The 16,517-nt window shown below is 40.6% G+C and overlaps 1 protein-coding gene across 1 annotated transcript in view; it reads right to left on the bottom strand.

Annotated features, from left to right (window-relative positions):
* Window positions 1–523: 523 nt before the first annotated feature.
* Window positions 524–16,517, bottom strand: part of NPNT (nephronectin) — a gene marked incomplete at its 5' end in the record, with an annotated part of 50,261 nt that continues 34,267 nt past the window's right edge. Inside the window, 4 exons of the mRNA XM_029085390.1 lie at window positions 524–806; window positions 3,430–3,686; window positions 7,263–7,361; window positions 7,756–7,851. Of these exons, the coding sequence (XP_028941223.1) occupies window positions 711–806; window positions 3,430–3,686; window positions 7,263–7,361; window positions 7,756–7,851 (548 nt within the window). The remainder of the gene's footprint in view (window positions 807–3,429; window positions 3,687–7,262; window positions 7,362–7,755; window positions 7,852–16,517) is intronic.

Raw genomic sequence — 16,517 nt, 5'->3', positions numbered from 1 at the left:
TTGTCTGGTACAATAAGAGAGCACAGCTGACAATTACCTTGCAACTAGAGTCCGTAAATATTAAAAACATAAATATGTTACCAACCATACACATATACACAAAACACAGCAGTGGCAATATTACAGGACGCAGCGCCTACGCTATATAACTGCTTTTGTTAATGCAGATGCAACACCAAAATAAATGCTTTTTAATATGAAGCAAACCCTTCTTCAGAGGTCAGTGGCAGTAAGCCACAGTTCAGAGCCAGGCTTCTGCTAATCTGAGGTGACTCTGAAGGTGGAGGAATCCCATTGTCTATCAAATCTAATCAATGAAAGAGCAGCACAATGGGAAGATAGTTATCAGTTAACACTAAAACTTTCTGAGCTGGAGCTTTGTTTTGCCACCATTTGTAATTAATTCTCCCTTTTTCACAAATGCTTTGTGTGAGCCCTCAACAGGCTTAGCAGGAGATAAAGTTATTACATACAAGATACAATTTAGGGGTAAGGATTAATAGAAACAACCAGCATGGGATTGGAGTTCCTGAATCCTGGGAGGTGCTCTCCTTGTTAAGTGAAGTTTCAGTGAGATTGCCCTTCGCAGACCACTAAGAAGTTGTCACTCTTCAACTTTTTCATCTTTTTTGTGCAGTTCTGTTTCAAAGCTTGGTAAGAATAGCACGAGAAGGGCTAGAGGAGATGACTCTGCTGCTCCACTGGCTTTGCTAATGCTCTTCAGAGCAGCGTCCTCTCCTCAAGATCACGTCATCTAGTCCAATATCCCCAGTTCCTCCTTTCCCTTTCTCCCCTCTGAAGATAACCTGGGAAGAGAAATAGAATTATTTGAGTGCAAAAATAAAGTAAAATGAGAGAGGCTTTGGTTGAGAGAGGTCTCAACAGTAAGAAAGCAAAAGCATAAGAAAATTCAGGCACAAAAGCTATTTATTCTGCTCAGAAATACGTTTTTCTACTTCTGATCCTCTCCCTTCTTCACTTTGTGAAGAACCAGCAAAAAGTGAAGAACCAGCAGTTCAGGACAGAGTTGCTCCAGCTGCACCATCTGCTGAGGTAAGATGAACTTCCAGGTAAGGGAATCTCAAGCGCTTCCTACATATCATCTCTGCACCGTTTTGATTGTCCCTCATGGCAAACACAAAATCCTCTGTATTCTGAAAATAGTTGTCTATTTAATAGAGGAGCTTTCCATTGGTAAAGCACTTTGCAGCTGCGTTAGTTGTGGGAACTAGAAAATCCATCTTTTATTTTAAAAATTCTGGCTCCTGTAGACTCCTGGTAATCTCTAAAGTGCTGACTCCTCACAAAATGGCAGCAGAACTCTGGGCATGGATATAAGCAGCTCATTAGCAGTTCTAGATTTAGCCTGAGTAGCACAAATTCAACAAATACAAAGCTTGACAAGAAAGACTGGAGCATAAATCAGAGATGACATAAAGAATGGCCAGCTGACTTTAAGAAACACTTCTTATAAATCAGTATTGCCCACTTGTGCTACTGCTGTAGATTCAGAAGCCTCAACTGTTTAATACGGTCAGTGGTTTTGACCATGGCTTAAAAATTATTCAAAGCCTACATTGTTTAAGAGTCTGCTGTTATGACTGAGCTGGAAAGAGTTAATACAGATTCATAGATCAGAAATACCTTTTTACTAGATGGCTGTCTAGTAAAAAATAATGTGGATGCTTGCTGAAAGCACACTTTCAAATAGGGAATAGGAACAGAGGAGGTCAGAGAAATTCTATGTTGAATATACTGAAATTTTTTCAGAAATAAAAGAATTCAGAAATTTTTTTTTATTCAACTCTATGTTGAATAAATGAATTTTATTTTTTTTTTAGAGATGAGTGATTTTGGGTGTGCTTTAGAAATAATTTACATAGAGCTAATTAGAAAGTGTGATGAAGGATTCTGGTCTCCATTCATATTCTTCTCAGGTTACCAGTAGGGCCGCCCTAAAATCACTAGTGTTTAGTTGCTTTTGGTTTTTAATTAGCTAGAAAATAAAGCTTCCCTATTTCTTCCCGATTTCTCTGTGGCAGAGGCCTTCCCTGCTTACCTAGAGTCTTCTCTCATGCCCTGATCCTTGGAAAAAATGTCACAGTGGTTCAGGTCAGCAGCCTGGGCTCCCCATGCTGGCTGGAAAGGTCCCGAACTCGCCTGTTTGGTGAGGTGCCATGAGGCAGCTCTGGTCTGTGGCCCGGTGATCAGTTACCACGGGCAAGCCACACTCACAGCTACTGCTGAGGTGGTCAAGAGAGGCAGGGGACAGTGCACAGAGGGCCTGCTGGTCCTGTTTGCCCTCTCTAAAACTCCTTTGCTTTTCTGCCAGACAATATGTTAGTGATACACAGTTATTCAGTAAACTGCTCTGTGAGACAGAACCTGAGGATTGTGAGAGTGTTCATCTTGGTGGAAAAGGGTAAGAATGGGGGCAAATATATTGTTCACCTGCTGTAAACTTCCACGCTTTCAGTCTGATTTTCATTTACAGCTAACAAGGACAAGCATCTTTGTTACTTTTGCCAAGGTAAAGTTTTCAAAAAAATAACTGCAGTAATTACAGCCTTAATATTAATGTTAGAACCATATACTGTGTCTGTGTGTTGCAGCCTGCTCCCACCATGAACATTATGATGTGTGAGCTTTTTTTAGACCACCTGATATAAGTCAGAGCAAAACAGGCCCTGAAGCACCCAAGCCCCTTCTTCAGATCTGAAATAGAAACTACCTTCAAAGCTAAGCAGAGGTTGAAGAAATCCTAAGCTTTTTATATAGCAGTTTATGACCCGGTGTTTCTAAGATTTCCAGGTATTAAAAGATTCTCCATGGCACTTCAGACAGCTTCTTTTGATTGCACTGAGCCATTTTGTGTTACTGGCATAGTCTGGTCATCATCTACCTCCTCGTCCAGATCAGCTCTAGGTATGCTGAAGAGCATAAAGCCTTGTGAGATTGCACATGTAACCTCCCCACATTATCAAAACCAACTTACTTTCAATACCTTTGCCCAGGTTTAGCCAGTTATTAATCCACTAGGGATGATTCTTCTAATTCATGGCACTGTATTATTTTAAAGCATTATATGAAAGCCTTTTGGAAATCCACATACAGTATATGCCATTGTCCAGTAGACTGCTCTTTCCTAGGGTGATTCCCTGAAAACGGGCACTACGAGGTAGCTCAGTACAGGCTATTTTGTCATTTCCTATTGTCTGTTGCTGTAGGTGGGGTTTTTTGCAAAAAACTAATTTGACAAGATGCACAATGACTCTCTTATCCTTAATGTGATTCCATTGGCAGGGATGAAAGAAGTAAAACACAGGCTGAAATTAGACCTAGAAGACAAACAGTCCAGTGCTACACCACCCAAGTGTCTTCAGGTTTTCATGCAAAAAACCAGAAGGCAGCACACCCATCGGTACTTACACTCTTGATGCCTAGTCCTTGTAAAGTTATGTGTGTCTGTCTCCAGCCATGGCCACCATTTCTTCCCCAAACAGCTGGTCCATGAGCACCATTTTTTCTTACAAAGACTTGGAGGGCACCAGAATGCCGTCCAGGCACCTTGTGTCTAAACGACAGGCACAAGTCGCTGGCCTGAGCCATGTGCCCCAGCGGCAGGATTAGATGCGCTGCTCTTCCTTCTTTGCCTTTGGGCTCAGAGATGGTAAGATACTGTCCCCCTGCAAAAGAAAAAGCATTTAGGTTTGGTTTTTCTTTTTCTTAAATTCAATTATGTTGCTGGACCAAATGCACAAGAGTAATTAAAAAAAATCAAAACATATAAAAGAGCTCCACAAGGTCCAGTGAGCCTTCAATAAAGCATGTAGTTGCTGGAATGTGAGCCAGAACTGGTGCATCTGCCTCCTGCAGGGTAGGATTTATAGTGCTGGTCTTCTGTTTGCAGTAGCACCAGGTTAGGTCTTGACCACCTAATTTCTTTTTTACAAATCAAGTAATACCTCTTTTGAAAATGAAAATTTCATGTATTCCTTCATTTCTGCCAGCATGACTTTAAACCCACAGTGGATGTACATTTACACTGTAAAGTGCACGTAAGCTGCAGTTATTTGCTATGGGATGGGTGAGTGAGAAGGCCAACATAAATGTTACTGTGTCATTGAGCTACGGGTCTGTCCCTTTCCTTTGCTTTGGGAACTGTGTTCACAGGTTAGGTCTCAAAGCATATCCATTTGCAAACACAGATAGCCTTTTTATTTGACTATAATTTAAACTTTTAATCTAGATTACATACAGATATCTAGAAACAGTAATGATTTCCAAATGGCTGTTAACTTGATACACTCCCAGATGCCTTCTTGAACAGTAGTAAGTTGTCAGTGAACACAGGTATTTAATTCAAAACCTTATTATCATCTCTGATCATGTATGAAGTAAAGGTGCCTTCATAAAAACACCTCAAACATAAAAAGTAGAGGCTCTCAGGTACGACAACATCCATTAAACCCCCCCCCAAAAAGGTGTACACTTCCATGAGTCCCACACACCCTTTCACATAGGCACTCAAAGCTACAATACATGAGACCTCACATCTTGGAGAAAACCCAACCTGTATTTTTTTCTTTCTACTTTTCTTTAAAACCTTTGCAAGGCAGATGATAACTTTAAGATCTGAAATGACCAAAGGGAGGAGGGTTCACTTTTAAAAAATAAAAATAATTTTAAAAAATTCTTGTCTTACTCTTAACCTAATAATCTTTTTTTTTTTTTTTCCAAATGAGATCAGATTTTTTAAATCTTTTTTTTAATCAAACAATCCAAGTTCAATGAACTTAATATAAAGGTGGCATTTAGGCTCCTTAGTTGAAACCAATGATGTCGAAATAGTGGAGGTATGTAATATTGCTGACGTGCACAGCCTTTACGTAATTATAGAACAGAAAAGTATTTTTAATTCAAATTGTCTCCCTGCTACTACTCAACCAGAGCTTTATTTTTTGAAAGTTTCTTTTTGAAAGCCACAATTATTTCCCTCAAAAGCTGAGATGTTTAATGACAATATACCAGGGCTTGTCACGCACTTACTTAAAAGGAAAGCCAACCTTTTCTCCAACTCACTACTTCAACATAGGTATTTCAGTTCTTTGGTCTCAACGAGATTTAACAAAGCCAAGTACTATGCTGCTGTCTGGGGCCCCAGACCTGCATTTGGGCATGAAGTGGGATCCATTTGTCCAGGGATCTGTTAAAGTGGGGTTTTTTTTGGTTGGTTTGGGTTTTTTTTAATGTATTGGTTTTGCATCAAGGTAACTAACTGCTAAAATAAGCATAATAGAGTTCAAATAACTGCACCCGTTTATTGTAGGTACAATTATATCATTATAGAAGTACTGACTTGACTCATTAACTGCATCTGTTTCAGATAGTTACAGTGACTGAATCCAATCAACAGGAAACAGATTCAGGTAAGCACAAAGTCAATGTATCTGTAGGCAAGCCCCTGCAGGAAAAGGTCCCCTCAAATCAGCATTTTCTGCATGCAAGATAAGCTTATAAAGCTTCAGCCTGGCACCTTTCAAAATGCAAATTCTGGTAAACCAATAAAATAGCAAACTGTGAAAGGTGAAAGCAAACACTCAGGAACAAGCTGTGAAAATAAATCCTTGCAACACAGTATTTCAAACAGGAGGGAGTGGTTAGGTGACTTCAAGGGACTAGTTTTAACAGGTTATGTAAACAGCAGCAGAACCTACACAGGAAACAAAAATCTGACGTTGTCCCTGACTGGGAAGCAGTGCAGGAGGAAAAAAAAAAAAGTAAAAAAAATAAAATAGCCAGTTAAAAATCATAGTTCTGGAACTTACTTAATAGTTATTAATAACAAGCTTTGAGTACAGATAATGAATGTGCTTTGACTGACTTACATTCCCAGAAACAAAGCATTTTGAAGATGTTTGAATTATGTGTGATCTTTTTTAAAATGCCAGTCTGCAAGCAGGAGACAGCTCCCTCTTTTCTCATTTGCAAGTGGAAGGAGCTCTGCTCTCCCGAGTCATTCGTGAGACTTTTCAAGTATGGTAAGGAGCATATGAAATACTAGAGCATGCCTGCGGGTGGGGAGGGGCCTGCCCAGAAAGCGAAGGTGGCACTCCCACCTCGCCAGCTCAACAGCCTGAAAGAGGCGCCAGGCCACCTGCTGCGGTGGCAAATGACTGTCTGGTCCATGGCAGTGTAGGGACAGACACCTCTGAGGTGGTGCGCAAGGAAAATGGCTCTCGGTGCCCTCACCCTCCCTCAACTTAACCTATACTATTTCACTGCCTGAGAGCGCGTTTCCTTCCCAGGTCTGCTGTCCCCTCACATAATGTCAGCATTGTGCACTTCAAAGGCTGCTCTTCTGGGGATGAAGTAATCCCATCATTACGGGAGCCGAGATCTGTGTCTAATCCCCAGCGCTGTGGGGCGAGCACTGCCAGGGGAAGGGTAGGCAGGCAGGGCCAGCCTCTCACTGCCACACAGTAAATTCAACAGGGACAAAACACAACTGAGTTCCAGCACTGCAGGTGTGCGGTTCTGCTGGGACTACAGCGGGGGTGTGGGAGGGGTTGCTGCCTTGGCTGACCACCGGTGCCCATGCTGGTCTTCCCCTACCCTGCAAGTGGCTAGTGCACTCTCCCCTCTAATATTCATTGCCAGGTCATTTTTACCATCCCCAACATACCCATTTTCAGAAGTCTCTGCATACAAGCACCTAACTTGTCTTCCTTCCAGTTCCTTAACAGCTTTCCTACACACAGGTTGCTGTAACTTAGGACAGAATTCAATAAAAATCAAACTGAGAGGTTAAACTAGAACATGGTACTTGGCAGCAGAACAAAGACTATTTCCAGCACTTTCTACAATTTTGCTATTAATATAGAAATAATTATGTTTGCGTGGTGGTTTGAAAAATAAGCTTTGTTTCACTATAAATAAAAGTTGTTCTCTAGGCCACATTTTTGTTCTTTCTGACTCTTTTAAGACAGATAATCTGTTACTGAACACATTTACTACTCCTTCAGAGACATTCCTATTGTAAAGATAGCAGCTGTGATAAAAGTGCAAATTCTCAGTTGCGCTTTCATGTTGGGAATCCTCGGTTTTGATTTTTACACTCAGAAGAGGTGTGGGTGTGAAATATATCCCAGAACTAAAGAGAACAGAACCTGTGTAAATTCATCACAATGTGAGAACTGTCATCAACCTCAAGCCTGGGTGGCTTTTCAACTACAGGATGCAATTGTACACAGGTACCTTACCTGATGCATCTCTCACTGGTTCCCAGTGCAAGTCATCATCTTTGTCCTTGATCCATCCACACAGTCCACTATCAAAATTACAGCTGTGTACCAGCGCACCTGGGCAGAGCAGAACAGCAGATTTTAAAAATAAAATTTAAAAAGTGGATTGTTTTGTTGGAGAACTACAGCAATTTCCCTTGTGGCTGACACTAGCAAATAAATATGAAAATTAAATGCAGCAGCAGGAACACTAGAAAAAGAATGTACAAAAATACTAAACCAATAAAAAGGATGCTAGGGTTATTATTAACAATTCACACTATTTTTGTGCTAAATCTGTTAGGAAATTAAACTATAAAGGCTCACTTAAGTGGTGGCTTTTTTTCTTTTTACAAAGCATAATTTAAACAAGGGGCATAAGATGTAAGTGTCCTGTAAAAATGTATAAAAACCCGAGAAATCTCTAAAAACCTTAAACCTTAGGCCTTGGAAAAGGAGACATGATCTTTACCTGGGTCATCGTTTGCTTCAAATTCATCAGCAGTAATCCCTCTTTCAATTTCAAGTATTTCAAACAGATTATTGCTCACTCCAGGCTGGCGTGGAACTGTGAGAAAAGTAGTTTTTCAGAAATGAATGAGATAAAGGTAGTTAGTGACCTACTTCCTTATCTTTAATAAAAAACAGCAGAGCAGCTCTGGGCATTGTGCTTTTCTTGGAGAATTCAATACATTTAATTATATTTGACATGAAGATTCATAAATTTTATGTCTCCTTGATTTATGGATTATGTTGTAACATTTATCTGAGCACTGTAAAAGGTGATTCCAAATCTGCTAAAGGCTCTTCAAATCAAAGCTCTTTTTTAACCATGAAAAAAAGAGAGAAGCTTTAACCTTGGAGCACACTGTTCCCCTTCAAATGCACTTTTAAAGATGGTGGTTTCTCAATAAACTAAAGCCACATTAAAGCCTTTGCTCAAACTTTCTGATCCACTCGCCTTCCACAGGTGTTTAGAGGAGAATCTCAACAGGAGGCAGCGGCACTTGGAAGAGGCCCCACCCAGCCTTCGAAACACAGCCGAGGGTACATGATCTGTCTGCGAAGGGTTAGAGCTCCCTAAACCATTACCAGGATTGGACTGAGGTGAGAGGGAGGAGCTCTAATGGAGGCTGGAATTCAACTGTAATTACACTTTTTGCTTTCCAACAGTCTGCCCTTCAGCTGCTGTTCTCAGCTGCAAGAAGGAACACTTGACGATTAACGGGTGCAGAGGTTAGTAGACATTCAGCAGCCAGGACAACCTGAAATTTAAGAGGTCTTTGTGGAATGATGGCTGCCAAAGCCAGGTGGCTACAAAGAGATCCACTTACTTCTTTTGCTCTTCCAGTCTGTATAAGTCTCCAGGAGTAACACTATGTCATGCCTGATGGACAGCTGTCAACTAGAGATACACAGCTTGCACTGCTTAGAGCTGTCTTGGAAATTCCTCTTTTAGAGGCAGGTCTAGCACACAATTAATAACAGCAGTAATATGTTTCAGACATGTCCTTAGATGTTACAGACACCTCTGACACCCACGGTATTTGTAAGGGCCTTATCTATCAAAAGCTTGACACATTTTCCATAAAATAAAGTATCTTAATGCCACTGTAAGCTTCTTCAGCAAGTGAGAACAAGAAGAATTGAGATGATTTACAATTCTAAACTGAAATAAAGGACTGTTGTTTTTAGGAAATCAAACCAAAGGTAAGAAGGAACCTGTTTTCCAGTAGGACAACATGTAAATAGCACTGCTGCAAGAGCTCCTCTAAAGCCAGAAGACACAGGAAAATGAAAAATAAAAATGAAGTTGCTTCCTGCTTTTTGGAATTAGGACAAAATAAGCAGTCTCATAAAAGGTCAACCAAATGCTAATGTATTTTAAAAGTAATATTACAGGCTACAGATCTTGGATGTAAATTTTTTATAATAAAAATAAATAAAAAAAAAAGCTTGAAGTCTGCAGGAAGCTGATTAACTACTTAATATCATAGTAATTTTTTGAATCATTATGTCTCCTCTGGTTTTTGGGTTTTTTTAATCCTTTATAGATTTTGGATTATGTCTATTTGCAGTCTAGGACATTAGTGCCCAAACAGCCTCAAGGACATTAGGTTGGCTTGGCCTGTTAATTTTTAAGGATGCATTGTTTGTAATAATATTTTCTCTGCTTTGTTTAATCTGGTTTTTTGCTTACGTGATTAGAATTGTGAGATTTAACACAAAAGAAACCTTACAGTGTGCACAGCCCACAGCACCGAGGCCAATAATCACCCTGCACTACATTTATGCACAAACACTATATTCAATTATGTAAAAAAAAAAAATCTGTTTACCTCAGGCAGCCGAAAATCAAACCAGGAATGCTCAAAAACCATCGTTCACCCCTAATCCCTCCCAGCAGTATATGCCCGTCCTTCCTCAGAGCTCCATCTAAGGTGTAGGCGGGACAGTGGACCAAGCACATGGCACAGCTACAGGCACACCCGCACGGGGGTGCGTAGGGCGGTATGAGCTGCTCTGATGTGTACCAGCATACACACTCTTACACTGCTCTAGCTGCATCACAGCCTGGGACAGCCAGGAGCAGTAGCTGATGGAGCAGGTACGTGTGTGAACGCTCTACGTGTGCCCAGACCCTGCCGCTGTGGAACACACAGCAGCTACTGGCACCATTTAAACTCAGCTGCAGTGGTTTTGCTCAGGGATGTTAAAACCTGGTAATGCGGTATCTTGGGCTTCCTGTGACCAACCACCTGGGGCAGCAAATGTGGCAGGATATTTACTTAGTAAGCCTGCTAAACTATCAGCATCCTGTTAGCGTGCTACCGGCATTTCTGCCAGGACATGCTCTCCTGCAATTTCGCCTTCAATAAGCCCTCACAGTGGAGTGTCGCCTCACATTACAACCACGCTGCAGGCTGCTGCTCCCTGTGGAATGCAGCAGTCCCCACGCATGAGACATCGACGCTGCATCCCCAGGGATTATCACCTTGCCTTTCCTCTGCTCGGACTGTGCTAAGGAAAAAAGATACTCTTCATTTCCTACATGATGAAGAACAAGTTGGCAATTTGCTTCAAAACTGCTGAGCGCAGCGTGCATACGTACTGGTGCTAGTCTGGAATGGACACACGGCCTTTTCTCAAAGTATCTTTAGATCTGACACATCCTGGGGCACAGGGATGAAAAGAGGCCAGCCCACGGGAGCAGATGGAAAAGCAAGCTTCCCCCTCCCTGTGCTTCAGGAGGACCCCAGCCTGCGAGGAACCTCACAGTGCCATCACCCTCAGGCCCCCACGCACCCACCAGCGATGGGGTGCCCACATCCTCTTCTCATCTACCTTAACACTCTCTACCTCAATACCTTCCTGTTCTTCCCCTCTGCCTTTCTCAGGGACCAAACGCTCATACCACAGTCCCACAGGAAATTAACAGGGCTCTGAATGAACTCTGTGGCAGAGAACATTGAGGAAACTCACTGCCGTGCTCTAAGATTTCTAGGATACTCAGAGGTCACGATCTCAAGGTCTGTACTTGCCCTGTGGATCCCCTTCCCAGTCCCCCATGGCCCTTGTTTATGGAGAATACTGCAGGAAACATTAGGAATTTATTTTCCAAACCACTTCTGTTTACTTACTAAAATATCATTTCTAATGCAGTTCTTTTATACAAATCTGAGTGACATCTGTGCACACATACAAGCATTCTCTAAATTAAAGTTGATGTATTTGCCTGTAATTAAAGCTCTACAAAAAAATAATTCTTCAAAACTTTTCTCTAAAGTTGTCTCCAAACCCTGCTGTTATGAACTTCTAGAAGAACGTGCTGCAGAGCTTTAAACAGTCACTTCAGTGCTCGGACCTAATTAGAGGAATGTGCACTCAATACAAAACAAGAGTTACCATAAGAGATGCAGGACTCTAAATATGATCCATGTGTACACTTCTTCTTGCTACGACAATTAATAAGTTGAGTGGTGATCGTGGGAGAAAGTATTTGGCACAATTATTTTCTGCAAGCTTTCCAAGCCCTTTCTGTGTACTTTATATAGCGTATCAGTGTGCTTTTCACTTAACTTCAATGGTTTGATAACGTTTGTTAAATATAAACTTGGCTTCTTTTTCTTGGAGAATTTTATAAGCTCTGAGTGAGCCAATACATCAACACTACCATATTCTCAAAGTTCACTAGCTAAGTTCTTCATAGATGCTTAAATGTGTGGGGGGGGAACATTTAATAACTGCATAAGACTGATTTATTTTCAGCTGTTTAATCCTTTGGGAAAACAGTAGGACTTTTTTTTTTTTTCATTTACTTGATAATTACTAAGTTTAGGAGTATAAGAGATGGTGTGTACATATGTTATTTGTAATTAGAGAATAATCACTGTTTTGGTGTTACAAAACCCAAAATAAAACATGGAGTGCAGCTTCATGTTATCAGCAATTGTTATGACTATTAATAATGCAGTGTTCTGCCTTACAACAAACACGGAGTTCTTATGCAATTCCATTCCACACTAATCATGACCAAGCTTCCCATTTGTTACAAACAAACAACAACAAAAAAGGACAAAAAATTTTTGACTGCATAGTTACGATTGAAAGTTGTTGAAATCTACTTCCAAAAAATACCCCACAAGTGATGAGATCTCATGCAGAACTAGTAGAAAACAGCTAAAAGGAAGGGTACTCCAGAGGTCAGTCAGACTTGGGAAACAAGGATATGTCCTGTTTTCCTCCAGGGAAGACTTTGATATATGCTGGGCTAAAAAGAAGGGGCAACAGAGATGTACACTTCACGCTTTTATCTGGGTACCCACTGTGTCCAGGATATGTTGCCTAAAACTCCCCAGACTCAAAAATTTTGCAGTGAGAATTATTTCGGGAAGGGCTTTCATTGACTGTCCCACCCACTACAGCACCATTGGCATAAGAGGGGAGAGATGGTGCTAGACCCCGCTGAAGTCCAATCCTGCATTTCTCGGGCAGTTACAAGGCTCATTAACTTTGACCTAAATCAAACATCACATTATATATCTTTCCAGAAGATTTTATAAAAAGTAACCTGCCTGCTTTTCTATGAGTGGCTATTCAGGAGGTACAGAGTGGCAACCGAGTTTCAGGGAAACACGGCTAAATAAGTAGCCTACAGAAGCTGGCATATCAGATCTGGGGATAAAACCGTGTGATTTGTAAAACCAGATCTTAGGATTTAGCTCTAGAGTACAAACAGAAACAAAGTGCCTATCTTAAATACTTAAATATGACGACAAATACATTCAAATAGGTGCCAGAACAGTGAAGACAATTAAAATGCTACTGTAAAATGATGCTACTCTAATGATATCAAGGAATTAAAAAAAACACATTCTTTGCTTTTAGCATTTCCTATTTTTCAAAAGCTTCAAGGATCACATAATTACATCTACTGCACTAAGAACTTTTCAGACATTGAAAGAGGGAGCAGAAAGAATCAAGTTTTAATCCAATCTTTAAAATTTTTAACAGCTGCTATGAGAAGTCTCCTAATTCCAATCTTTTCATCTCCACTAAGGGCTATGAAGGAAAATTGCTGAACTACCTTTTAATACAGAAAAGGGGTTTTCTTCTTGCTCTGCTGATATCTAGTATTATGCTTTGTCTTTAAACTTATGTAGATCCCAATGGTGGCAGAAATTCATAGTCTCATTGAGCAGTTTGTTATATTTGTTAGAGACTTTATCCATCTGAGTAACCAGAAAAGATTCCTCTGTACTTCACTGTAGTTTGTATCAGTCCTGAAACAGTTAAATATTAAGCCATTGCTGCATTCCTCCCTCATTGCCATTCCCCCTATATCCATATCAGGAGAAGATTATCCTTGGTGCCAGATTCCACTGTCTGCATCTGACTAAGTGGTTCAAAGGCCAAGTGTAGGAATTCGATTTTTAAAAAACACTCTTTTTTTTGTTCTCTGAAAAAGCAGCTCCCCAAAGTCACTGCAGGCATTTTTAGAAAAGGTGTAAAGCATCTAAAGAAAAGCCACAACCCAATACCTTTCAAAAATTGCAAAGGCATTAAATAACATTATCAGCATTATTATAATTTGTGCTCTTTGTCATCACTGAACAGACCAATTTCACTGGTTCTCAGCTGATTTCAAGCTGAGCAGCACATTCAAGAGTGCTCTGAAGTGAAAACTTAAGGCAAGTTTACTCAGTGTGTGGGATGGCAGGTCAAGTAACAATTAAAGGAGAAAATAGGGAGCACCAAGTCACCAAAGGTAAGCTCAGGAAAAGGTTAAATAATGGAAAATTAAAATTTGAGAGATGCTCGCAGAAAAAAAGTACACTTGCCCAGGCACGTTTCCTCTCATGATGTGGACCAGTCCTAGACCACTACTCTGTTTGCAGGATCTGGTCTAGTGCACTAGGACATCTATCAGCGTAGAGCGCACCAACTACCCCTTTGCCAGGCACGGGTTGCCCAGCTGAAGTACCACCTACTCAGATGGTCAAGCAAAGCAGCATTTACTATCATGCTGCTTTGTCAAAGTCTGGCTAAGGCTTCAGAGCCTGAGGGGGAAAAAAGGACGGAAAAGTCCATGCATCACAATAACCTAGTTTAAAGGCACTTTAAAAATTGAGGCCTTCAGCAGATGCTATGGGCTGGAAGATCAGAATCGAGGGTGGCTGGCTACAGTGCTCTCTGTGCTGGGTTTCGCCCATCCTTACGTGATAAAACACTACCTTTTGTGACTCTCTGGGATACAAGAACCCTTGGCGACACACAAGGAAGCAACCATCTAAGAAGACACTGTAACTCTTCTGAAGACTTTACAAAACTGAAGTTAAGTCCTACTTCATGATCTGAGTGGATCTAACATCAATTTCCTCCTCTGTTTCCCAGACAATGAGTGCTATAAGATGACTGAATTGCTGCCTGCATTCTCCCATGGGAAACAAATAAAGGCAGCAAGAGCGAGGCTCTCTCTTCTCTTTTCAGGCAGGCATGGGGACCACAGTGCAAATTCATTTTTGAGAACGAGCTTTTTTGCTGCCTCAACTGGACAAACGGGTGCTGTGGGGAAATGAACCTAAAAGAGGCTCAGTATAAGCCAAAAGAAATCAGCTCTTATCCACAACCCAAGAACACTGTAAATAAAAAAAATAAATGCCTCTGGATAGATTGTGGAAGAGGACACCAGTGACCACTACCTAGGTACTTTCAAAGTGGGCAGAGAAAAGACAGAAAAAAAGAGCAGAAAGGAGAGAAAAAGAGATAAAAGAGAGGAGGAAAGACGCTAGCTTCATTAAGGATCACACTACTAGCACCAAGCCAACTCCTACCACACAGGTGGAGTATGCCTTCACACAGTTATGTCACACATAGATATATATACATCAAGTGTCTCTTTAGCAGGGCATAGAAGAAATAATATGGGATTAAAGACACATATCTATTGACTTCATCTGAGGAGCCACCTGCCCCTGTATTAACTGCTAAGGCCAGTAACAATTGCTGGTGCCTGACCTGTTGGAACCCTGCTGTATTGCACACTGAAGCCTTTGAAGCGATGTATGTGTATCACAAACCTCAAAGGGTGGCAGCTGATCTAAATAGCTGATCAACACTTTGCAAAGATCATTTTTTCCCATGTTTGTTACATGTACCATAAGGTGAGCTTAGAGTTGTAAAAGAAAAGACTTTTACTTTCCTACTTTCCAAACCATTGTATCTGAAGCATACATATTGAAAGTATTAGCTTCAAAATCTAGCCTCTAGGGAGAACACAGAAAGACTAATTGCAAATGATAAGCTTTGTACAGATGATTGTTATGACTTTGTGAAAATAGCCAAAAACTATCCCTCTGCTTTAGAATTCCAGAGAACACTTGCCACATGAGACACTTGGGAAGCACAATGTTAGAGTCTAGAATAATTTCCATAGAATTCTGTATTTTTAACTATTGGTTCCCATTATATTAAATTTGGGAGTCTTTACTATATTCCTTTTTAGAATTTTACATAAAAATGTTTTTAGATTTTTAACTGAATATAGACTGTTTAAAAAAATACCCTTGAAAAAGCCAAAAGCACACTCCTCTGAGTAGTATCAAGATTTATCTTCCTAAATTCTAAATTAGCTTTTGTCTCTATTTTAAATTTATCAAACTGTTAAAATGTCAACAGGGAAAACAAACCATTTTTTACAAGGAACAAAATATTTCACTGCATAATGACCTAAGAGAACACAGCCCAAGAAGTTACCACACAGATGCCAAAGAACCCAGAAAAAAGCTGCCACGTTGCTTACACCCCTGCTCTGAGACAGCAAACTGTTCCTCCTACTACATTGCCTCAGCAGCGTTTTTTGTAGCTCAAGCTGAAGGAGAAGGGCTGATCCAGCACACTCTCCAGGGCTGATCACCCCTGCTCTGAGACAGCAAACTGTTCCTCCTACTACATTGCCTCAGCAGCGTTTAGGGCTGATCCAGCACACTCTCCAGGGCTGATCCAGCACACTCTCCAGGGCTGATCCAGCACACCCTCCCCGTCTCTAAAATTAGCGGCAGAACTAAAGATTAAATCGGGTGTTGAGCATTTCTTGGCAGACACACCTACGTCTGCATGTGCCAGTAATGTCTTGTGTGGCATGCACTAAAGCTGGCGTAGAAATGGGGCTGCAGATTTCAGAGAAGCTCTTAAAATGACGTGTGCTCATGCTATGAGCATCTTTACTATCTTCAGCTTTTCACGTATCCATTTTCACAGACGCAATCTATAAAATTAGCCTCTAGGTTATTTTTATGCAATTTTCCCATTGCTTAGTCATAAACATCCAAGACTATTTGAATGCATACAACATAGGTGACATAAGAGTCTTTAGGTAATCAGACATGGTCCCATTTCTTACCATTCTTAAAGCTGTGGAAATACACTGTTTAAGGGTGACTCTCAACTCCCTGAATTTTAACCCATTGACCATCTATGAATTATGTTGCATTTCAATACTTTTCAATTAGATGTCTTTCATTTCTCCAAAACTTCTGTCTGAAGGCACCATTAGGTTAAGCACTTATACAGGATGATACACTCACAAATAATTTCAGGAAGAAAAGAAATGAAATTTTGGGTTGAACTGATTCAGAACTTCCTCCTCACATTTTTATTAGGTAATAAAATCTATTATTTGTGCAGCTTTGCCATATGACCATTTTCAGTTTCATGTCTTTGTTCTAATTGATA

Source organism: Antrostomus carolinensis, unplaced genomic scaffold (genome assembly GCF_000700745.2).
Source record: "Antrostomus carolinensis isolate BGI_N321 unplaced genomic scaffold, ASM70074v2 scaffold4566, whole genome shotgun sequence".
Lineage (NCBI taxonomy): Eukaryota > Metazoa > Chordata > Aves > Caprimulgiformes > Caprimulgidae > Antrostomus > Antrostomus carolinensis.
The sequence above is the reverse complement of the archived record's forward strand: the minus strand, read 5'-3'. Positions and strand labels throughout refer to the sequence as shown.